This window comes from Ochotona curzoniae, unplaced genomic scaffold, assembly GCF_017591425.1.
Source record: "Ochotona curzoniae isolate NIBS_2020 unplaced genomic scaffold, NIBS_Ocur_1.0 contig_66, whole genome shotgun sequence".
Lineage (NCBI taxonomy): Eukaryota > Metazoa > Chordata > Mammalia > Lagomorpha > Ochotonidae > Ochotona > Ochotona curzoniae.
Genome location: NW_024466512.1, coordinates 28157939 through 28181483, shown reverse-complemented (window position 1 = coordinate 28181483; position 23545 = coordinate 28157939). Strand labels below are relative to the sequence as shown.

Below are 23545 nucleotides of genomic sequence, written 5' to 3'. Positions count from 1 at the left end.
TGACAGAGCCACTCCAAAGCAGGTCTGACTATCACAGGCTGACACATGGGCATGGCACTGGGGAGGGCACACTCCTGAGCAGAGGCCGCCTGGTGTCTGTCCACACAGCACCACCCTGGATGCCATTGCCATTAGCCCGCAATGTTTACAGGGTCATTGGTGTCAGCAGCGAAGGACCTGGGACTGGGCCTCCCCAGACCCTGGCTTTGTTCATTGTCAGAAGTCCTGTGGAAAGGAATGGGATGTGAGGAAGGAACCTGCGCTGACCTCATCGGCCTCGGTTCCTTTGTCAGTTCTGCTGCTTTCACTGGGCCCTGATTTCCATGGAAAGTCACAGTAAGAAACCTTGTGTGTCTCCAGAGGTCAGGTCATGCCCCCACTGGCTGGTGTGATGGCCTCGGCAGAGCTGTGGGAAGATCCTGGGATGTGTCTGTCACCTTTCCATGGAGAAAATCACTATTTGCTGGGATCCAGGTGTTTCCACTCCCCAGCAAAACAGCTTCATGCTTAATCCACTTTCCTTTTGTTTTCTGGAAGTTCTGAGCCACTATTTGTTTATTCTGTATTTGTTAAAAGGCAGAGTTAGAGACCTATCTGTTGGTTCACTCTGCAGGTGGAGATAACAGTTAAGTCTGGGCCCAAGCCAGGAACCAGCAACTCCGTCTGGGTCTCCCATGTCATTGGCAGGGACCCGATCTTCTGTTGCCTTCCCAGGTGCATTGTCAGGAAGCTGAGTTGAAAGCTGAGTCTATGGGGACTTGAACAAGTGTTGCAATATGGGATGCAGGAGTTCCAAGCATTGGCTTAACCTACTGTGCCACAAAATCTGCCCTGAGTCACTTTTCAAACCTAAATTGGAATCACTCTTTTCTCTCGATATTTAAAGTTATTTTTATTTCATTTTAAAATGCTTTATTTGAGAGGCAGGGAAGTAAGGAAGATGGGAAGGAGGGAGAGAGAATGAGCATGGGAGCACACATCCCTCCGCCGATTCCTGTTCCAGAGGTCCACAGAGGCTGGAAGCAGAGCTGGGAGCTTAGTTTGGGTTTCACCTGTGTGCGGTGGAGACTCAGCTGCTTGAACTGTCACTGCCGCTCTCATGTCCACAGGAGCAGGAAGCTGGAATCGGGAGGCAGAGGTAGAACTTGAACCCAAGCACTCTACCGTGGGGTGGGGGTGACTTCACTGGAACCTTCACAGCTGGGCCAAACCCCTCCCATTCTTGTTTTAACTTTGCAAAACTTCTATTTAATTGATGGTTCTTGCTTTAACTTTAATCCCTCCCTTCTCCTCTTTTTAAGAGGAATATGAAGTTTAATTTAAAACTTTTGGGAGCTTGTCGACCTTAACTTGCTAGTTGGGCTCTCTTACTCAGCGTATTTAATGTACACTGATAGTTCTTTATTGAAATTCAGCTCTCAGAACTGAAGAGTCCATGCTCCTTTTAGAAGGAGGTCGGGGACACATGAGGTGACACATTTGTTCCCTCTGGAGGCTTCAGAGCAGGCCACACCCCTAAATGCACCCAGCAGTCAGGGCTTGGCAGGGCTCCCCTACCATGCAGACCTGGTTAAGGCTTAGCTTTCTGCTGGGAGTGTGGGCTGTGGATCAGGTCTGTATTTCTTTTTAATTTATTTCTTTTTATTGGAAAGGCAGATATACAGAGAGGAGATACAAAGAGAAAGATCTTCCATCTGCTGATTCATTCCCCAAGTGGCTGCAATAGAGTCAATCCGAAGTCAGGAGCCAGGAGCTTCTCCTAGGTCTCCTACACGGGTGCAGGGTCCCAAGGTTTTGGGCCATCCTCAACTGCTTTCCCAGACCACAAGCAGGGAGCTGGATGGGAAGTAGAGTAGCCAGGATGGATTAGAACTTGCGCCCATATGGGATCCCGGCATGTGCAAGGCAAGGACTCTAGCCACCAGGCCACATCACTGGGCTCAGGTCTGTTTTTTAAGCAAGCCACTGGTAATATGTCTTAAGGATATTGAGTGTGTCCAACACATGCTCATGACCTCTGACTTAGGAAATTTCCTACTAGGGATTTCATTTAAAAATTTAGTGAGATAAAATCATCCATTCTATGGTGGCTCCTCTTATATACAAAGGTACTTCATAAAGCTCATGGAAAATAAAATAAGATAAAACCAAAAGCAAGTTTGTTTTAGTGAACAAAAAATGAAATTCACACATAGCTGTTTCATTTTATTCATTTTTTTAAAATTAATTTTAAAGATTATTATTTAACAGTGCCTGGCACAGTAGCCTAGTGGCTAAAGTCCATGTCTTGCAAGCACTGGGATCCCATATAGGCTCCAGTTTATGTCCCAGATTCCTTGCTTGCCATTCAGCTCCATGCCTGGGAAAGCAGATGAGGATGGCCCAAAACCTTCGGCCTCTGTACCTGCATGGGAAACCAGGGGGAAACTCCTGGTTCCTGGCTTCAGATCAGCTGAGCTTCAGCCATTGCTGCCGCTTGGGGAGTGAATCTCAGTGGATGGAAGATCTGCCTGTCTGTCTCTCCTTCTCTCTGTGTATTTGACTTTGCAATAAAAATAAATAAATCTTTTTTAAAAAAATCAAATTGTCATCTAACTGAGAGGGAAATGGAACCCTCATCCTCTGGTAAATTCCACAGACGGGCCGGCAAGGACCCCACTGGGTGAGCCATCACTCCCTGTCTGCCACAATCCAACTTAGTGAGCTGCTGCAATCAGGAATGGAGCTCAAATTGGAACCCAAGACTTAATGCAGGGTGGTGACCATCAGGCCCGAATGCTTTCCCCTGGTAAACCTTGTGAAGACCATGCCTAGTGATATTCTGAAACTCTAGGTGGTATTCTGGATTTACTTACAGAAAAGCAGCAGAAGACTGAGGAACATAATTGAATATAAATAAAGCAGAAGTGAAAAATTCAGTCCTCCAGTTCTTGGCCACTCAGTTTGATTTGATTAGCATTTTATCTGACCCAAGCCGTTTGGTAGCGGTGGGGGTAAGCATAGCAGGTGGCTCTGGAGTTACTCCACTGGCCTCAAGTTCAATCCAGGTCTGCACTGTCCACATCCAAATCCTGACTCCTTCAGCTGATTGTTACGTGATCTTTGGCCAGTTTACTTATCCTCTCTGTGTCTTCTTTATATGTGAGGTAGGCAGGCCTGTCTCCTACCCAATGGAGCTGCTGTAAAGATTCGATGAAATCATTCATGTGAAGCAGCCAGAGCTGCCCCTTGCCTGTATGCAACTGGACCTGCCCCTCCTTCGCCTTGCTTTAACTGGTGTTGCCAGGGCTGATCAAAGCCAACTAGTTCTCCAGCTAGGTTTGACCAGTGCGAGGCCCCAGAGGAGACCGAAGGGTCCAAGGAAGACAAAAGTGCAGGAACTTTGGCCTCTGACTCAGCTTTGGATAATGCCACTGGCAAGGCGTGCATTTCTTTCCTCTGCAGCCCAGCGGGTAGTCCACCACGGTCTAGGTAAAGTGCTGGAAATCAGCTCACACTATTGAAACCCCTGTCCCAACCTACCATGGAGCTGAAATTGGATTTTAAAAAAAGTATCTGACTTTTCAGGATTTGAGAGAGAGTGAGAGATCTATCTGTTGGTTTACTTGTTGATGACTGCAGCAGCTGGAGCCAGATGAAGCTGAAGTCTGGAGGCTGGAACTCAGACTGAATTTCCCACATGAGTGGCAAATGAGCCACTGCCTGTGGCCTCCTGGGTGCGCAGCAGCAGGCAGCCAGGGGTGGGAGTGGAGCTGGACCCGGATCCAGACACAGTGACATGGGGTGTGAGTGTTCCAAAACAGCATCCTAACGGCCGTACCAACCGCCCGCTGCTCCCGGAGGCTTTGAGTGACTGAGCAGAAGAGCATGCAGAAGTGTTGCTGTGCGTTCATTCACAGATTGCCTTTGCAGGGAGTTTGGCTTCATCCACAAGCAAAGTTCTTCATTCTTAACCCCAGGACATTGTTCTAGTCTAGTCTAGACATGCCTAGTCATTTGGGGAAGAAGGGCAACTATTAAGTTTTTTTTTTTATTAAACATGGAGGGGCCAGTGCCATGAAGCATAAAGAGTAATGAGACTCTGTACTAATCATGTGGTTTAAGAAAAATAAATGACTGTTCTTTCAGACCATCCCTATGAGCTCTTCCCAAAGGCCTCTCTCTCATTTTCCTGAAGACCCATCCCCGTCTGTCCCCCAGTCACTTTTGGGGGGATAGATAAACTATGTGTCTACTGTCTAAACATGACAGTCTTTTTTTAAAAAGATTTATTTTTATTATTTTTTTTATTGGAAAGGCGGATATACAGAGAGGAGAGACAGAGAGGAAGATCTTCCGTCCGATGATTCACTCCCCAAGTGAGCGCAACTGGCCGATGCTATGCCGATCCGAAGCCAGGAACCTCTTCTGGGTCTCCCACGCGGATGCAGGGTCCCAAGGCTTTGGGCCGTCCTCAACTGCTTTCCCAGGCCAGAGGCAGGGAACTGGAAGGGAAGCGGGGCTGCTGGGATAGAACCGGCGCCCATATGGGATTCTGGGCGTGCAAGGCAAGGACCTTAACCACTTGTGCCACCGCGCTGGGCCCTAAACATGACAGTCTTATGCACTTTTAAATTTTGATTAGACTTGATCATACTTCAAGTGCTCTTGAATATTCTGCTGTCACTTAGTGTTTTTTCAAGGATTTGTGTTGTAGCTGCATCTCAATCACTTCCATTGCTTTAGAATGTTTTATTAAATAACTTTACTTCAGTTCATTGTCCAATTTATTGTTTTTAAAGATCTATTTTTCTTGAGAGAGTTACAGAGAGAGAAGGAGAGAGGGGGAGAGTAGTCTTCTATGCCTTGGTTCACTCCCCAAATGGCTGCAATAGCCTGAACTGGGATGATCTGAAGCCAGGAGCTGCTTCTTGGTCTCTCATATGGGAGCAGGGTTACAAGGACTTGGGCCATCTTCTGCTGCTTTCCCAGGCTATTCGCAGGGAGCTGGACTGGAAGTGGAGCAGACAGAACTCAAACCAGTACCCATATAGTATGCCAGCTCCACAGGTAAGGATTAGTGTGCTATGCCGTCGTGCCAGCACCCCAATTTATTATAACTGGCATGGGTGTTCCTTCAGCGTTTTGCCATTTCAAACATTCTTAAATTCGTAGGCACATGTTTGTCTACTTTTCTGTCAGGTGCAATCTGCTGAGTGCAGTTGCTGGTCGCAGAGCAGGGATTGTCAGCTCTAGGAGACAATGACAAGCTACTCTCTCTGCTGACTTTACCAATTCACTCTCCCACCAGCTATGTGTGAAATCTATGTGGTTTCTCTTCCTCCTTTGGTCCTTGACATCAGATCCAATCTGGAGGGCGTGCAAAGATACCTCACTGTGGTTTTGTGTTTCCTTCCTGGTTAGCGAGATCGAGCTTCTGACCACATCGGTGGGCTTGAACATCCATTTGTGAGAATGATTTGTTCAAGGGGAGCTGATTGGGTTTCTTTGGAATCGTGGGGTTATGGCTGACTTGGGGCACCTGAGGAGAGAGATGAGGGCCCTAAGGGAGGGCAGGGCTTGCACTGAAGCCCAGAGTGGAGTGAGGCAGGGGGTGTGGCTGCAGTGGCACAGGATAGCTGAGACAGCTGTCCAGCCCGGAAGCTTCCAATTGATTCTCTGTCTTGATTAGAGATCCTCCTGCTACTGACTTTGGCCACAAAGTGTGCCAGAGCCCCACACTCCAGAAGGCTGGGCACAGACATCTACGTGGCGGGACAGGGGCTCGGCAGTTACTGCCAGTTGCTGCGCTGTGATGCGTTGGTGGACCCGTCAGCGTGGCAAGCAAAGCCTCCGCGGTTTCTCAGTGTGACTTTCCCCACTGTTCACGTGCTGGCAGCTCATTTCATAAAGTGAATCAACCCCAAGCAATCCCAGTGACGGCTGTCAAGAGAGACTCTACCGACCAGTGCTTTGTTCCTGGGACAGACAGCAAGTATTACCCCCTTCTAGACCCTGGGATCTGTAGGACCCAGGAGGGAAAGCAGATTGCAGAGCTGGTGAGAGGGTCTGCAAGGCATCTTCCGTGAGGCTTACAGTGGCTTTGGGGTGAAGGACATACAGCATAAAGGTGACGAGCTTTGGATGTGCGGCTCGGGGACCTCCAGTGTGCTACTGTTGCTCTGCTCTCCTCTGTCCACAGATCCCTTGACTCCTGTGAAACCAAATCCCACCACCGTGTGTTCAGTCCCCCCGTGTGCTCTTCCCGCAGATCCTGGCAGCCACCACACTGATTCCTGTCCCTCTGACCATGCTTAGCCACTTCACCTAAGTGGAAGCAGCCACAGGTTGTCCTTTTGTAATCTGGTTTCTTTAACTTACCATACAATTTCTTCACGTTTCGTCCGTGTTATAACTTGTGTTGGAGTTTCCTTCCATTTGGAAGGCTGCATAACATCCCGTGGTGTGTACAGTCCACACTTTAAAAAAAAGATTTAGTTTTATTGCAAAGTCAGATATATGTAGGAAGGAGGAGAGACAGAGAAGAATATCTTCTGTCTGATGATGTGTTCCCCAAGTAACTGCAACGGCCGGAGCGCAGCTGATCCGAAGCCAGGAGCTCTCTGGGTTTCCCATGAGGGTGCAGGGTCCCAAGGCTTTGGGCCGTCCTCCACTGCTTTCCCAGGTCACAAGCAGGGAGATGGATGGAAAGCAGGGCTGCTGGGATTAAAACTGGCACCCATATGGGATCCCGGAGTGTACAAGGCGAGGACTCTAGCCACTAGGCTACTGCACCAGGCCCAATATAGTCCACACTTTTAAAAGAAGTTTTATTTATTTATTTGATTTGGAAGACAAAGTGTCAGAGAAGCTGAAGGTGAGATTAGGGTGAAGGAGGGAGTTGGGGAGGGACAAGGAGAGGGATTGTTTGATTTCCATCTGCTGGTTTGCTACCCAAATGCCCACAACTGCCAGGGCTAGGTCAGGCTGAAGCTAAGAGCCAGGAATTCCACCAGGGTTTGCCATGTGCATTATTTATCACTTTAAAGGCATCTTAGCAGGAAACGGGATTAGAGGTGGAGTAGCTGGCACTCAACATCCCCAACACTGACAGGGGATGCAGATGTCAAAGTGGCAACTTACCACGCTGCACGACAATGCCTACCCCTCTTACCACTTTCCTTTTTCACAAAAAAATAGTTTCCAATAAAGATTTTATTTATTTTTATTTATTTGAAAGGCAGAGCAAAAGAGGGAGTGCCATGCATGCCAAGTATGGGTGTGTTTATATGCAGATCTTCCATCCACTTGTAATGGTGCTGACTGAGGTGTCTCAAGTGCATTAGCAGGAAGTTGGATTGGAAGTGCAAGTGAGACAGGGTCCCTGCACATTGATACGGGATGTGGGAGTCCCAAGCAGCTGCTAGGCCACAGTGCTCACCCCACCTATATTTTACATTTTGTTTATTTGTTCGTCCATGCATATACCCCTGGATTGTGTCTTAGTCCATTTGGGCTGCTATCACAGAGTGCTACAAGACTGGCTGGGTTATAAACAGCAGGAACTTTATCTTTCACAGTTGCAGTCGCTGCGACAGCCAGGGTCAAGGTGCAAGCACATTTGGTATCTGCCGAGTGCTGGCTTCCTAGATGAAGGATGACTGTCTATTTGTTGAGTCCTCCAGTGGTCAAAGGGACAGGGGACTGTCTCCAACCTTGGTATGAAGGCACTAGTTACCTCCAAAGTTCCACTCCTAAACCAGCCTCCATGGGGCCAGGGTGCTAACATGCACAGTTTGGGGGTGGTGGAGGCACACGCGCCCAGTCTACAGTCGTTGCTTCTGCCTTTTGGCTCTTGTGAACAACGCCGAGAACAGGGTGTACAGAAGGCTCTCCAAGGCCTGGCTTTTATTTCCTTTGTGCAAACAGCCAGAACAGGAATCGCTGCCCCCCCTTAACATTTTTTAAACTTGTTTTCTTTCATTAGATTTGCACAGTTAGATCTGGGGGGTGGTGATTTGTGAGCGGAGGGTGCATTTCAGAAGTAGAACACATCTGTCGCCTTCTGGCCCATGTCAGCTTGGCTGTTCTGACGTCGGCTGATGAGGAGGTTGATATCTAACGTCTCTCCAGTGCTCACCATTTAAAAACACGTCTGCATCGTAAATCATTTTATCTTCCTAGTCTAGTGAAGGAAACTGAGTCACAGAGAAGTAGGACCATGAGAAATGCTGAGCCAGCCCCCGATCGTGTAATTTATGGCTTATTTTCCCAGATGGGGGGGCGTGCGGAAAAGAGGCTCCCTAGTCACAAGGTTACATCGTGACCCAGCCGGGGTGAGCTCGCTGGTTTCCAGACGTCTGGAACCCCCACTCTCGCTGCCGTGGAGACAGGATTCAGTCCATTTATTTTGTTTATCCCATCACCCCAGGTGAAACTTCATCTGCGAGGCTGTGAGCTGCCTCTGAATGCAGCTGGAGGTTCCCGCTCCTCCCTCTGATAATGACCAGGGCAGGACTTAACTGAAATCCGATGGGGGAGGATTACAGGTTTGGCTCTAGGACCTTGTGAAAACACACGGAAGTAGTGCATTAATTCTAGTCAAGGACTGAAAGGGCCTTTTTAAGAAGCTCAGATAAATTTTTGGCAAAATTGGATTGCCCTGAGATGGATTCCATGTCTTGGGAAGGAGTTGCTCAACAAATTATATTTTTCCCCCCCGTCCAGTTTATTTAAATAGTAAAAGCCTGACTCCTGCAGACTTGCGTCCCTGAACTTGTGAGCGGGCCTGTACACATGGTGGCCTGTGTTTTTCATTATAATCCCTTACTCATTAGGTTTTGCACTTAGTCTGTGCTACATGTCTCTTTGGTGTTTGTCTTGAACTTCGTGAACTCTGGCATTTCATTTCACAGATGTGAATCCAGGGAAAAGTCGCCTTCCTTTGATCTTTCTCAGGACCCCATTATGTTTAACCTAAGAAAGATTAGGGAGTCTTCATTCAACACTGAACAAACACAAACTCAGCTGCAGAGATGCTGGGTGCTTAATCTATGTGTGACTCCATTAGGAATGAATTCCACATCCAGCCGACTCTGTGAGGCCTTCTTGTGCATGCAATTCCCACCTGCCTTGGGGGTCTTTGTGCATGAGGTCCTGGGCACTGACTGCGTCCGCCTCACAGAACAACCTATTTAGCACGAAATGTTAAGACCGTGGAGCATTTATAAATTTTGCAATCACTGTCTCTGTCAGTTCCCATATGGTAGCCATGTTGTACTTCATGTTAGCTCTCTCCATCACCCTGAGTGGAATGGGCAGTCTCTGGAAGGTGTCCTCACCTTCTCGTTGTTTCTAGTAGCATGGCTTCACGGTGGCAACATCAGTCAGCTCCAGCCCTTGGACAGAGCACCCCATGGCTGGGGTGAGCTGCAGAGGCAAGCTGTTGTCACTCAGCCAGTACCTGCCAAATCAGACAGCTCCACTCTCGCCTGTTCCTAAACTGGTTCTCATTCCAGGCTTCAGAATTCTGTCTGCCTTGTAAATCACTCTCTAAAGCTACATGTCGGTCTGGTAGTGACATTTTTTTTCTAGCCTTAAAATGAGAAAGGAAGAGCAAAACAAAATCAAGTATGAGCCTGTCAGGACTTTCAATTCCCTGTCAACCCCATGGCACTCATGGAGATTTTTTTTTTTCCTACTTAATGACAGCTCCAATGTTAATGGTGGCATTTGCTAGAATCAGTCAGGGCTAAATGTTATTTAATTCATAATGAAGCAATAATCAGCATGGCCTATGATTAGTTCCAGCTTTTAGCTATCAATCTCAATAGAGGGATTATTATCCTAGGACAAGAAGGAACTTTCCTGGGATCAGGCAGGGAAGAAGATGAGTTCTACCTAGGAGCCACACTCAAAACTCTCACAAGAATTATTTTGTTCCTAAGTGAGCTTGGCTGCCCTGTACTCTTCAAAACTATACACTATTGGATTTCAGTTAGAGTGGGTAGAAGCACAGAAGGAAAAATCTCTATGCTCAGCCATTCCTTTATCTACCTAGCAACTGTTCCTGGAGTGAGGGGATTTTAGAGAATAGGCTAGCAGAGATCCCTGCAACAAAGGCTAACATTCATCCTAAACATACCAGTGTGGCTGCTCTAGTGTGTCCTCCTAGCATTTATTGTTGTGATTGAGCAATCTGTTAGGAATGGTCTGTATTGTGCCAAACTGATTATTAAAAATTACAAGTAGCAGCAGATGTTGGCACCCAGTGGATTGAACTCCCACTTAGAATACCTGTATTCCATAGTGAACTGCCAGCTCAACTCCTGGCTCTTCTGCTTCCCATTCTGTACCTGGCAAGGCAGAGGATGATGACCAAAGCATCCTGATTCCCTACGTAAGTGACAGAGGACCAAATATTTGGACCATCATCTAATGCTTTCTAGTTGCGTTTCCAGAAAGCTTGAAAAGAAGCAGGGAGCTGGGACTTGAATGCATCTCCCAACATGGATGCTGGTTTGGAAGTGGTGGCTTAACGCACTGTGCTACAATGCCAGACCTTTCCAAAGTCTTCTCCCAAGAGAACTCTGTTTTAAATAAAACCATCTCTCTTGCTTCATTGGTGTTCCTTAAATTATGTAAAAGTTGTAGACCTTCAATCACACTTACAGCAAGCTGTCAGCATAGCTGTGTGTACACAGGTGTAATATGAGAGCCTAATTGTCACTTGGAAGATTATGGATGATTGGGATCTAGCTCATGAAGAGCTGGCTGCTCTGAACGAGAGCCACAGTCATCCATTCTGCCTCTTCCAACAGGAAGATCTATCCCAGTGGAATAGCCTCCATTCTAATGGAACAGTCCAAGTGTCCTGCTCCAACCACACATATACCAATCAGTCTGTACAGTATGGTCTGGAGGGCAAGAGGTGGCTTCTTGTCCCGCCCCTTGAACTTGGTACCCTCCTTCCTTCCCTAGGAGTATTGGGAAGGTAGGAGACAGCCTTATCTTTTGCTTCCCTCTTGTCTAGTGAGTCTGTTTCTCTTTGTTTGGAGGGAACGATTCTTTTCTTAGTTCAGCACTGGAGCATCCCTCTTCAACAGGTCTAATCCAACACCTGAAGCTAGCATGTCTGCGTGCCTGCTGAGTGTTGATGTAGTTAAGATATTTTGCATGCATGATCCCATTAAGCTTCAAACATTTTATAGATTGAGGACACTTTGAGTACTAGCATTTTTGGCAGAACATTGAGGCATTAATATATTTGAAATGTGAAACAGCTCAGCAATGATTTCAACACAATCTTTGCAGTCAAATTTTATCTAAAGGTCTAAAAGCATCATTATTTCTTGCTCCCCATCAGTCTTGTGTTTACCCTACTTTCACAAGGTTGCCTCAAGGATTATATGAGGGAGTACACAAAAGGCACTTACATTAGCTTCTATTGTTGATTACATTAACTTCAATCTGAACATTATCCAGAATCTGTCAGTACACTATGAGGTTTTATGGCCAAGTGGTATGCCTTCCACTGAGGCCAGGGAACTAGAGGCTGCTTCCTTCCCCAAATGGCCCACAGATACAACAAATAGCACGTATAAGGTAAAATGTCTATATTTGCATTCATCACAGATGTTGAATAGATCTTGGGATATTTTTCTGTATTAAAATATAACAATGGTTGCATGCATAAATAATTAGCTATTTTGTTTTTGTAACGCACAATTATTTTCTTTGACTACAAATAACAAGTATATGATAATAGAAAGAGCAACTTTCAAATTCTACTTCAAGAATTCTCCAGAATTAAGTTACAAAACCGTATAAAATAGTTTTTAAATGGAACCAGCCACCTTGGAAAACATTGTTAAAACTTTAGAAACGAAAATGTTCAATACTTCAAAAAAATAACAGAGTAAAATATACTGTTGGCACTACCTTCCCGGATCAGTTCCAGAGACTGACAGGCCTCGGTGAAGTGGTGTGAACACTGCTGGGCTGCAGGCTCACACACAAACTCACTCAATCATGGTCCACAGAAGCAGGCAGGGCCCCCTTGCTGCTGGGTGACCCTTGACAAGAAGCCTCAGCTTGCATTATGCATTTGGCTTCACAATCTTCATTGACAGATAGTTCTGAAAGGCAAATGGGTGACAGCATTTCAGTCAGTCTCTCAGGCCTGGCACTGTTGCTCCTGGGGACTTGATGCATCTTTCTCACTGGAGGCTGTCCTGCATACTGCAAAAGGTGCAGCACTGTCCCTGGCCTCCCCCCACTGCATGCTGATAGTTTCCTCCTTTCCTCCTTACTTCCCCTCCATCCCATTATTGGACAACCAAAATGTCTCCAGACACTGCCAAGTATCCCTGGGGGGAGGGGTGCTGGTTTACCTACTGGATGATAAGCTATTAGAATTGATGGCTGTCAACCAAATCTGGAAAAATAATTAACTGGAGTATTTCAAGTGGTGAAGACAGGCTTGCCTATCCAAGTAGAAAGCATATATCCTTATGTTTAAAAAACTGCAGACTGATATAAAACCTCCCCTCTGGATAATAATGCTACTAACTGTAAAATTATCTGTATTATTGGTAGCTTGTGCTGGAGTAGTACAGAGGCAGTGCTGCCCACCTTGCCCTGCCTGATTTCCTCTATTCTTTCCTTTCTTCATCCGAAACCTGAGCTTAACAGCCTCCTCTTTGGTGGGACCCTCCTCAGTCCTGGGTTCCAAGTGTCATTTCTTCATATTTCTGAAATGTCTGGCCTCCCACAGGAATGTGCTTGTTTGTAGGCTGCCTTCTCCCTAATGTATGAATTGTTTTCTCAGGAGCAGAAACTGTGCCCTTGTCATAGCTCTATCCTAATTCCTACCACACAGTAGATGTTTCATTAGTTCCCTGACTGGACTACCGTTTATGATTGAGATGATGCGGAGGAAACTTAAGAGGGAGGTTATACGTGACAAAGACTTGAATAAGGTTTTGATACAATTTGGGCGGAGGAATCTTGACAAAGGCATCCAGACAGGTGAAGGTAATAAGTGCTTAGAAGTGAAGGGAAGACCAGCTCTCTAGTTGGAGCAGAGTCCTGGTTTGTGGAGGTCCCTGGATGCTAGGACAAGGTGTTAGGTTGCAGGATGGTTTGGAACAAGCAAGTTTGGAACAAAAAAGTTTGGAGGCAGTAAGATCAGTTGGAAACATTGGCTATTGTCTGGATATTCATTGGTAAAAAATTAAGTGGTTTCCTTTAGCATTCCTGAAACCAAAAAAAAAATTTTTTTTTCAGATGATAAAGTTCTCCCTGTACTTTGTGAAATCCTAAAAATGTAATTCTAATCACAGGACACATCCTGTTACATTTTTTCAAAGTTTCATAGCATCTCAGCTGCCAGGCGAATCAGGCTCTGTGACCGTAAAGGCAAGGGCTAAGCCTGATGGATGCACTCTGCCTTGTGTCCCTGCGTGCTTGCTTGCACTCCCTCTCTGTCTCACGCACACACAGCCAACCCCAGAAGCCAGGCTACCTACCGGTAAGGAGTACAGAAGCACAGCCACAAAGAGCAGCAGGATGAGCAGGAAGAGCAGGCCGATGATGACCCACTTGAATCGACGCCACACGATGAACTTCATGGTCTTACAGGGGTTGGTAAACCAGAGGAAGGAAGTTTCTGGTCGGCTGTGAGAGAAATGATATTAGCTACCCAATTCAAGAGGGACAAACAGTCTAGGAATAGTTTATAACATTGATAACTCCAGGAAAAGATAGTGTTGCTTTTAGTTGGCGGAGGAAGGCCCCTTAATACGTGACAGCTTCCTAACACTCCTAAGGCAACCTGCACTTGGGGTTTACTGAGAAAGGAGAATGGGTCCAAGGAAGCCAGATAACCCATTTCTCCACCCTTTATCCCCCACAATGAAGGACAAAGCAGGACAACAGCTAATCCACTTCATTTAGCTAGTTGGAGGGGGGTGATTTCAGACTGTAGGTGTAAGGAGATTGAGAACAAAGAGGGCCTCTCACTTGGGTGGGTCCAGCTTGGGGTTCATGTTGGGTTCATCCCGTCCCTTCCCGGCTGGTCTCTCATCAGCCTCCTTCTCGTTGAGGACCTCCAGTGTCATCTCCACTTTCCCCTTCAGTAAAGCAGAACAGGTTAAACACATGACATCACGTTTCACAAATATTTTCACTTCAACCCAAGGAGTATTCCCCAAGCAGTGATTTTTACTCTTGTAAAACAATCTGTAGATTGCCTTAAATTTTCCTCCAGAGGTTTCATCACATTTCCTCTTCCATGTGTTTCTCAACTGGCTCCATGTGGAAAACTGAGAGGACAAATTGCTTTCCTGCCTCTCTGCTTTTTTTTTTTTCCTCTGCACTGTCATTTGGACTTTCTCATATCAATCTTCTTGCTCTCTCATACACCTTGCTTTGCAACTGTACTTGGGCCAGCCTAACCTGAATACTGCTAATAGCAAAGGCTGGCATTCATGAAACACTAAGTATAGGCACCAAAGGACCAGGGTCATGTCTCCCCGTACCTACCATCACTGCCCCACTGTACCCATCAGGCTGTCACTTAGTAGGCTTTCCATGGACTGGGGTAGTTCAAAAAGTTTATGGAGACCAGAATTAGAAGGGAACTTTATTGTGGTGCAAAAAATTGAAACCCATGCATAGGGGGTGTCTAAACATGTCAAAATTTTATGCATGAATTTCAAAATTTTCTGCACCATAATCTTATCTTTTAGGTTCATTTTCCCAGGAACTCTGTGATGTATATTAGCTGAGTGAATGATGTATATTAGCTGACTGACTCTCTGCTGACAGGTTCCTTAATGACAGAGTAGCACTCTACAATTTCTCTGTAAAGTGCCTAATCCTATGTAATGCTCATGGCAACCTTAGTTGTATTTTGCCTTCATGTGCAGATGGAGAGGTCGAGGCTCAAAGTTTTTGTTATTGTTTATAACTACTGTTCACAAATGCTAACTATTAATGACACATCATGATTTAGGGAGTCTGCACTGATGTTTCTACAGCAAGACATACCTTGACTTGCCCTAACTTTCTGCCGCAACCTATGATCTTACTTAGCACTCCCCATCACCTCCTATTTAACAAAAGCTCAAATCTGATGTTTCTTTCTCCATACCAAACTGTACAAGAAGCTCAGCATAAACCAACCTTTCTGGTGAAGGAATTTCCTAAAGAAACCCAGGAAATTAGGAAACCCAGGGCTCCAACTTCTTGATCATTCCAACCTCTGTCAATTCCGAACACAAGCTCACAATTTCTGCCTTCCTTGGTAATTCCAGGCACTGTTTTAACCAATTTAACATTCCCTTATCTAATCTGTAATAAATCTATTGATAAAAGGCAACACCTAAACCATAAAAGGAATAAACCCTTCCCAACCAGGGACTACTCGTACAGCCAACACGCGGCAGCCATCTTTATCTGTGTAGCATGGCCACCATCCTTTCATGGATTTCTGTTCGAAGAGTGAGGCAGTCTTAGCTTTGAGGGGGTTCATGGTGTTGAGGTCCGGAATCATGTCCAAATTGCATTTCTCTGATGATTTTGCTGGAATTATTGTGTGATGCAAATCAAGTTCCAGGAAACCTAGCCAAGGAAACAAGATTAAGTCCAGATAAGCACCAAAATGGACCAGCCATTGTTCACAAAGGAACAGAATATTTTGGTCTGAATAGAGGCGGTGATTCTGAACAGGTGAAGCAGAGCGCTTAAAAGAAAGAGACCCTGGTAGACACTGAACATTCTTTTCAAAAAGGTTGGAAAATGGCAGAAGAAATAGCTATCTGCTGCTTAGCAGCTCACAGAAGACTACATTTTCTTTCTTAAAGACATGAATGTAAACAGAACTGTTCCACAAGCTCCTCCTGATTAGGCATCTAAAGACAAAATTTCCTCTATGCTTAGGGGCCATAGATCGAAATTTGCTCATTTTAGTTCTGCATGTGCTTGAACAGAGAGGTCATTCGGTTTGGGGTCAAGCCAGCTGGTGCTTGACTGTCCCAGGATCTTCCTGTGTTCCAAGTCTCTCCTGGGATAGCCTCTAAACCAGGAACTTAAGAAGGCACATACAGCCATTCAACAGCAGAAAATCCTTTCAGGGAACCAAGGATCCCAGCCAGGGTCAGGGTGTCTGGAGAGCCACTTCTGCCTTCTGTGGTGGAATTGACTCTTCAGTGCACCTTCACAATGAATGAAAACATCTTCTCCGGCTTGGGAAATCCTGGGAGCCGTTTCCTCAAGGAAACAGCATCTGTGAGCTGGGACGAGCTCTATGGATGAATGGAAAGAGTGTGGCCTTCAACAGTGGCAGCAAAAGGGACAAAGATTCTCTGGAATGTCAGCCTCACAAACTGCCAAGGGTCACATGGAACCATCAAACACAGTTTTACCTTAGCCTTTCTCGAATCCAAACCTGCTTTTGTCATGTCCCTATTTTGAATCTGCTCAGTAGCCACTCTAAAATATACACAGTCATGTGCTGCACAGTGATGTGGCAGTCAACGATGACCCCATGGAATACAGTGATCTTGTAAGAGTATCATCAAGTAACGCCACTATTGTCCTAGTTTGTGCAAGCACACACAGTGGTGTCCACTCACTGCTGACATTTCCTGATGCCTTTCACAAAACACATCTGCCTCTTTGAGCCGCACACAATGGTATGGTCTTCTCTGTATTTGTTTTCATCTTATTAGGCTTATATTCCTTGGGAAAGTCCTGTGTATTTTGCAATTCAACTATTCACATGCTTAATAAGTTAGCAGAGTTACTTGCTGTTCCACTTTAAAAAAAAAGATTTATTTATTTTTATTGTAAAGTCAGATATACAGAGAAGAGACGAGACAGAGAGGAAGATCTTCCATCCAATGATTCTCTCCCCAAGTGGCCGCAGCAGCCGAAGCTGAGCCAATCCAAAGCCAGGAACCAGAAGCCTCCCTGGGTCTCCCATGCAGGCACAGAGTCCCAAGGCTTTGAGCCATCCTCCACTGCTTTCCCAGGCCACAAGCAAGGAGCTGGATGAGAAGTGGAGCAACTGGGAACATAAACCAGTACCCATATGGGATGCTGGGATATATAAGAGGAGGACTTTAGCCACTAGGCTACTAGGCCAGGCCCTGTTGGTCCACTTTTAATCTTCCTTTCAGTGCCATAGTGAGAGGGAGGGAGAGACACAGAGAACTCTTCCATCTACTAGTTCATTCCTCATATGTCTGCAATAGCTGGGGCTGGGACAGGCAGGAGCCAAGAGCCAGGTATTCCTTCCCGGTCTCTCACATGGGAGTCTAGGGCCCAGTTACTTGGGTCACTCACTACTGCTTTCCCAATCTCATTGGTAGGCCCCTGGACTGAAAATTTAGAGTAGCTGGGACTTGAACCAGCACACTAATGTGGAGTTTGGCCATCATAAGTGGCTTCTTTATTCACTGGGTCCCGATGTTTGTCTCCTACTTTTTTTTTTAAGGTTTTATTTATTTTGATTGGAAAGGCAGATTTACAGAAAGAAAGGGAAACAGATCTTCCATCCACTGGTTCTTGCACCAGGTGGCTGCAAGGGCCACAGCTGTGCCAATCCAAAGCCTGGAGCCTCTTCTGGGCCTCCTGCGCAGGTGCAGGGTCCCAAGGCTTAGGACCATCCTTGACTGCTTTCCTGGAGTACCAGCAGGGAGCTGGAAGGCAAGTGGAGCATCCAGGACATGAACTGGCACCAATATGGGATCTTGGTGCATGCAAGGCAAGGACTTTAACCATTAGGCTACTGTGCTGGGTCCTCCTACTCTTCTCAGATGCCAACTATGGCAAAGCCATTAAGTGGTGTGGGAGGTGAAAAAATAACTAGGACATAGACGTTGGTGGGATTTCCTCTGGAAGGAGAGATATCTCAGTGGGCAAAAAGGAAGAAGTAAGACTGCTCAGGACCACTGCAACCACTGAGTAAGAGAAATGAGTCCTGTACTGGCCAGGGGCAGAAACCACAGAAAGAAGACAGAGTGTGTGTTATGAAACAGCTTACATGGCTTGGAGTGAGTGGCTGCTGGGATACAGCAGAAAAGGGTAGGAACCACACAGGACTCTAGGTGCATTCGTTTGGGTGTCTGAGAAAGAAGGAACTGAGGAGGGAAAGAAGTTCATGAAGCAGGGAAGGTATTTGGCAGAGTTATTAAGGTGCTACTTGGGACGCCTGTGTTCAAATCCCAGCTTGGGGCCCGGCGCGGTGGCGCAAGTGGTTAAGGTCCTCGCCTTGCACACCCGGGATCCCATATGGGCGCCGGTTCTATCCCAGCAGCTCCGCTTCCCTTCCAGCTCCCTGCCTGTGGCCCGGGAAAGCAGTCGAGGACAGCCCAAAGCTTTGGGACCCTGCACCCACGTGGGAGACCCAGAAGAGGCTCCTGGCTTTGGATCGGCATAGTATCGGCTGTTGCGCTCACTTGGGGAGTGAATCATTGGACGGAAGATCTTCCTCTCTGTCTCTCCTCTCTGTATATCCACCTTTCCAATAAAAAAATAATAAAAATAAATCTTTTTTAAAAAAATCCCAGCTTGGCTCCCTTTCCACCTTCTCACTAATGCATCTGGGGCGGCAGCTGGTGATGACCCAAGCAGCTGGACCCTGCCAACCACAGGAGAGAGACCTGGCTAGAGTTCTTGACTCCTGGCTTCAGCCTGGCCCAGGCTTAGCTGTTGCAGGCAATTAAGAAGTGAATCAATGAATGGAAGATTGATTTTTCTGTCTGTCTCATTTAGATACTAACAACAAAATAAGTTGTTGAGGAGAGTGGGAATGAGATCAGGGAAGAAATGCTGAGTTTGATGCCAGTCAAGGTTTAAACTTGAAGTGGCAGCCATATAGAAATATGTGAAGCTCCATCTGAGAACTGGGAATATTCTTTGATCATTTCTTACTGATCATTTGTCAGGCACCGTGAGAGGCGAGGTGCATATTCCTGGCTTAGGTGAAGACTGAAAAGAAAGGTGCAACTGAGGGGAGAGTGATGAAATCAGTTGAGGTGGGGAGGAGGAGACGTGGGCAACCTGTCAGAGCTGATGCCAACGTGCCCTGGAGAGAAAGCGGGCAGCCTGGAAGTGCTGGCAGCATCAACAGTAGGATCTGTCTTTCTAGAGGGGTCTGGTGCAAGGTCTGCTGGGAGAAGCCTTGTGAGCAGACGTGGAAGGGATGGCGCTCACTGAGAAACCACATTGTGCAGGGGTGTACCCCCATCCCGTCATGGACAATTAGCGGAGGTTTAAGCAACTCTAAGTTTTAACTGCTTTAACTCATTCTAAGTACAATTTCTTAGAGAAAAATTTCCAAATGTAAGACCTACCCAAGTAGTCATCCAGAGAGAACTTGTCGTTGTCCCATATCTGGATAATAAGTCGGGGAGGAACTCGGAACTCTGTTTGGTCCACGCTCCAGAAATGCTCCTAAAATAACAACATGGGACAAGATTGGGGCCCCAGGCTCTTATTCCTGTCCTCTGCACTCTTCCTAGATAGCTTTTCCCCTTGGGCTGCGAGTCTGAAGAAAGGCCCCTTCTGCCTCCCTAGGAAATCTCAAGGCCACCAGCAGGGTGACAAAAAGGACATCCCAGGAAATCCCCAAACTTTCCTACTATGTTCCTATCAGTGTGACCTCTGATTGCCCCCACCTGCTGAAATCACTCTGGCCAACTCAGGTTGTCCTCCAAAAGTCAGGATTCCTGGGCAAACACACAGTGCCACCCACTGGGTGTTACCTCTGCTGGGCCTCCTCTCCCCTGCCCCCACAGGTGTCTGTAGGATGAGGGGACTGGGGCTCACACTCCATACTTTTATCAGTGCAGGTTTAAAGTGTCCTGACATCATTGGCTTTCAAAAACACACTGTAGCTGCTTACATGCTTGTGATCTGCCAAGACCCTCAGATCCCTCGCACTGGAGGTAAGTGGAGGCAGGAGCAGCAAAGGGTCCTCTGATTTTTCACCTCTGCCAAAGCAATATGAGCCAGGAGCACTAGCACCGCACAGAGGGAAAAACCTTCACACATTCATGAAACAGCATTCTCTCTTGTGTGGGTCTCAAATAGGCCCAGTCTGAGGCACTGGGAAAGCCCTTATAGTGTTTGTTTCTGCCTAAGCATTGTGCATCATTGTACCAAGTACTACTCCATGGCACTTGAGGGTGACCTGACCCCAAGTCCCTACCCTACCCCATCTGCCTCACCCTTGATGTGATGCTGCATCCCTGTGCCTCTCAAAAAATCCCCTCTGAAGGCATTTATTTTGCACGGCAAGGGAAGAGTGCTTACCAGAACATCAGCCCTGGTGGGCCAGGCCCAGTGGACACAAGGCAGGTCTGGAAGGGGAGGGGCCAGGAAGAGCTAGGGGAAGCTGAGGGGATGTAAGGGAGCAATGGGATGGTGACCTTCAGGAGACATCAGTTACTGTCTCCTCAGCTTGCTGGTCCCTTTTCAGAGATGTAACCACATTCTCCTTGGGAGACTACACCTTCCAATCTGCGAAATGTGGGCAGAGCGGATTACATCTCCCATAGCTGATCAGTCAGAGTGCTACATCCCTGGGCAACAGCAGCTTGTTGAAGGATAGATACAAGACCCTAAACAGGTGCTGACACAGAGGCCCACTTGCAGAGCTCTGGCTGGCCCCACTGGGCTTTGTGGTTCTCTTGCTGCTGAGAGGACAGGGTGGGAGCTGGGGCTGCTGGCAGCTGCCCTGGCTTTGCCAGGGAAGAGCCCACTAGGACTGCAGCCCACAGAGAAAGGCAGAGCCAGAGTTGGGAATGGGGAGTCGCTTTCTGAAGACCTCCCTTGCACGTGGGATCCTGATGTGCCCAACCCAGCCAACGTCAGACTGATAATGAGAGCCAATGCATCACTTCTGCTGTGGTTGGTACAAGCCAGTTTGACTTGAGCTTTGCAACTGAAACTTTTACTAATTAACTATGAGAACCATGAACTGTCATGGAAGTGCTTCTGAAATACAGATGCTGAAGGAACGTAAATGGGGTGTTTTCCTCACTTTGATGTTTAGCCTTTGCTTCATTTTGGCCTATGATGGGAAGAAATCAGTCTCCCATCACAGAAAAGCACTCTTGACTGGCTGCATGCATTGACACAAAACTCTTTTCTTCTTTCATTGCTATTATGTCAGGGCAAAGAACATGGCATTCCTTATACTCTCTAATTACACAAATACCTGTCATAGCTGTGTGACCCTGGGGAAGTACCTACATTTCTCTAGGTCTCAGATTACCCATCTGCACCAGGAGGGAGCTGGACTCAGTGACCCCCAAAGTCTCGAGCAGCTCCAGCACTCTAAGATCTTGGTTGCTGAGTTAAGGAAGACCCATGGCTTCCTCTAGCCACTGGCGAACTTCAGAGCTTACCTTTTTAGCAACAATGCAGAGCTGTTCAGCTGGGAGGTAGTCAAAGGGGAAAACGAATCTCCAGTTAAAATTCCCTTCGCCATCCAAGGACCTGTAGTGGACATCTGTTTTCTGTTTGTTTTCTTCATTGCCAGGAATCCAGCTGAAAAGCAGAGGCACAGACTTCGCTTTATGTGACTGACAGGTAATCTAGCCACAAAATTGCGCAGTGATTAGGGGAGTGACGAGCAGCAGAATGAATGCACTTATCTTGGGTGCATTCCAGTTATCTATGCTGCAGGGGGTGATTTATAAAGGGAGGCACACTATTGCATCCAACAAGGTTGTAGCCAAATAAAATATAATTCCTCTAAAACCAAGGCAGGAAACCCTTTAGACTTCAGTTAACAGGGCTAAGGTGAAATTTTCTGGAAAATATCAACAACACAGCTTCTATTTTGGGTATGTTGTAGCTTTCAAGCTATGATTTAAGTCTTCATAGCTATAATTCATTAGTGTCTGTCATCACGGCTGATAGGCTCAATGAATATGTTAGCTCCAAATTTTAGCATTTCCTTTCCCAGTTTTTCTTAAGCAAATAGAAAAGGCACGAATCATGTAATCTTACAGCTTCCTTTTTCTATTATTCTTAAATTTACTGTGATCTTATTAATGAGACTGTCAAGGAAGACATAAGCTGTTACTTCCATATGCTTATCTATGAAAATTCATTTCAGTAACAACCTAACAAATGTAACATTGGAGAAATTACCTTTTGCTTGCGTCTGGTGCATATCACATACTAAAGAATAGCAGGCTCGCGCAGTAGCCTAGCGGCTAAAGTCCTTACCTTGCATGCACCAGGATCCCATATGGGTGCCGGTTCGTGTCCCAGCAGCCTTGCTTTCCATCCAGCACCCTGCTTGTGGCCTGGGAAAGCAGTCGAGGACGGCCTAAGGCCTTGGGACCCTGCACCTGTGTGGGAGAGCCAGAATAGGCTCCTGGCTCCTGGTTTCAGATCGGCTCAGCTCTGGCCATTGTAGCCACTTAGGGCTTGAGTCGATGGATGGAAAGTCTTCCTCTATGTCTTTCCTCTTCTCTGTATATCTGACTTTCCAATAAAAATAAAATAAAATCTTAAAAAAAACCATAGCAATTAAAGAGTGAACAAATGAGTGAATGTGCTTAGAAGGAAGTTGTCACAGCAGTCTGTTCTTGGGAAAACTCCCTGGTTTGGAAACAGGGGATGACATTTGGTTTTAGACCAGCCAAGTGGTAGAATGCTCACTTTTGAAACACTGTATGTTAGAATTTTATTAGAATCATTTGGGTGAGCGTGGGCCTCCTGAGGTCTGGACCCTATAGATAGATACTCTTGGTAGGCGGCAGGCCTGCTGTGAAACTTTCTAAGTCTTGCATCCCATCTGTATCGCTGAGTTAATGGTTTGAGGGATCAAGGGCAGAAAGAAGGAAGTTCTTGACTCATGCCTGTCATCTCTGCACCGGTACTTAGTATGCATTATTTTTCACAACAACTGTGTAACTATTTCTGTTTCACAGATGAGCCAAGTGGGGTTCAGAGAGGCTCTGTTAACTCACACACATGTACCTAAGATTAATGTGACTCTTCAAAGCCCTGGTTTGCTACTTTGTTTCATAGGATATAATGGAGATTGTAACATCACTTGCTAAAATTAAATGCTACTTTAAGTATCATTCAGCTACTGTAGTTTTACTTTTGTCCACTTAATTGACTAGGCAAGTTAGTTGAAACATTCCTTTGAACTGTTAACATTTACGCTAATTCCCTGAAGAGAGCTCATATTCTCTTGCCTGTGACCTTCATGACTTCATCTCTTGACCTTTCCCCAGTGTGTCATCACCATCCTGTCCTGGATCACTCACCCCCTGCAGCGCTTCTCAGTTTTTGGTAAGTATTTTCACGTTTGAGTCTTTTTACATCCTAAAACAATTTAAGAATCACTCAGTGTATATACGTGTATTTATCAATGCTTTATATGTAAGGTCTATGTTTATCATGCCATTTAATTCTAAATTTTCCATGGTGCTTTCAGTTGAGCTTGGTTCTTACAGTTTTTTTTCTTAGTCCAGTTTGACTTGGGTTTGTTTTCTTGATTGGAAAAGAAAATAATGTATATGATAGTCAA

The 23545-nt window shown here is 46.2% G+C and overlaps 1 protein-coding gene across 2 annotated transcripts in view; it reads right to left on the bottom strand.

Annotated features, from left to right (window-relative positions):
- Positions 1-11214: 11214 nt before the first annotated feature.
- The window catches only part of MYOF (myoferlin), a 148660-nt gene continuing 136329 nt past the window's right edge, over positions 11215-23545 (bottom strand). For both annotated transcript variants that reach the window (XM_040992448.1, XM_040992449.1), the window contains 6 exons: positions 21399-21540; positions 19341-19440; positions 15413-15603; positions 14002-14111; positions 13509-13656; positions 11215-12116 (listed from right to left, as the gene is read on the bottom strand). In XM_040992448.1, coding sequence (XP_040848382.1) covers positions 12078-12116; positions 13509-13656; positions 14002-14111; positions 15413-15603; positions 19341-19440; positions 21399-21540 — 730 coding nt within the window. In that variant the 3' untranslated portion in view covers positions 11215-12077. The remainder of the gene's footprint in view (positions 12117-13508; positions 13657-14001; positions 14112-15412; positions 15604-19340; positions 19441-21398; positions 21541-23545) is intronic.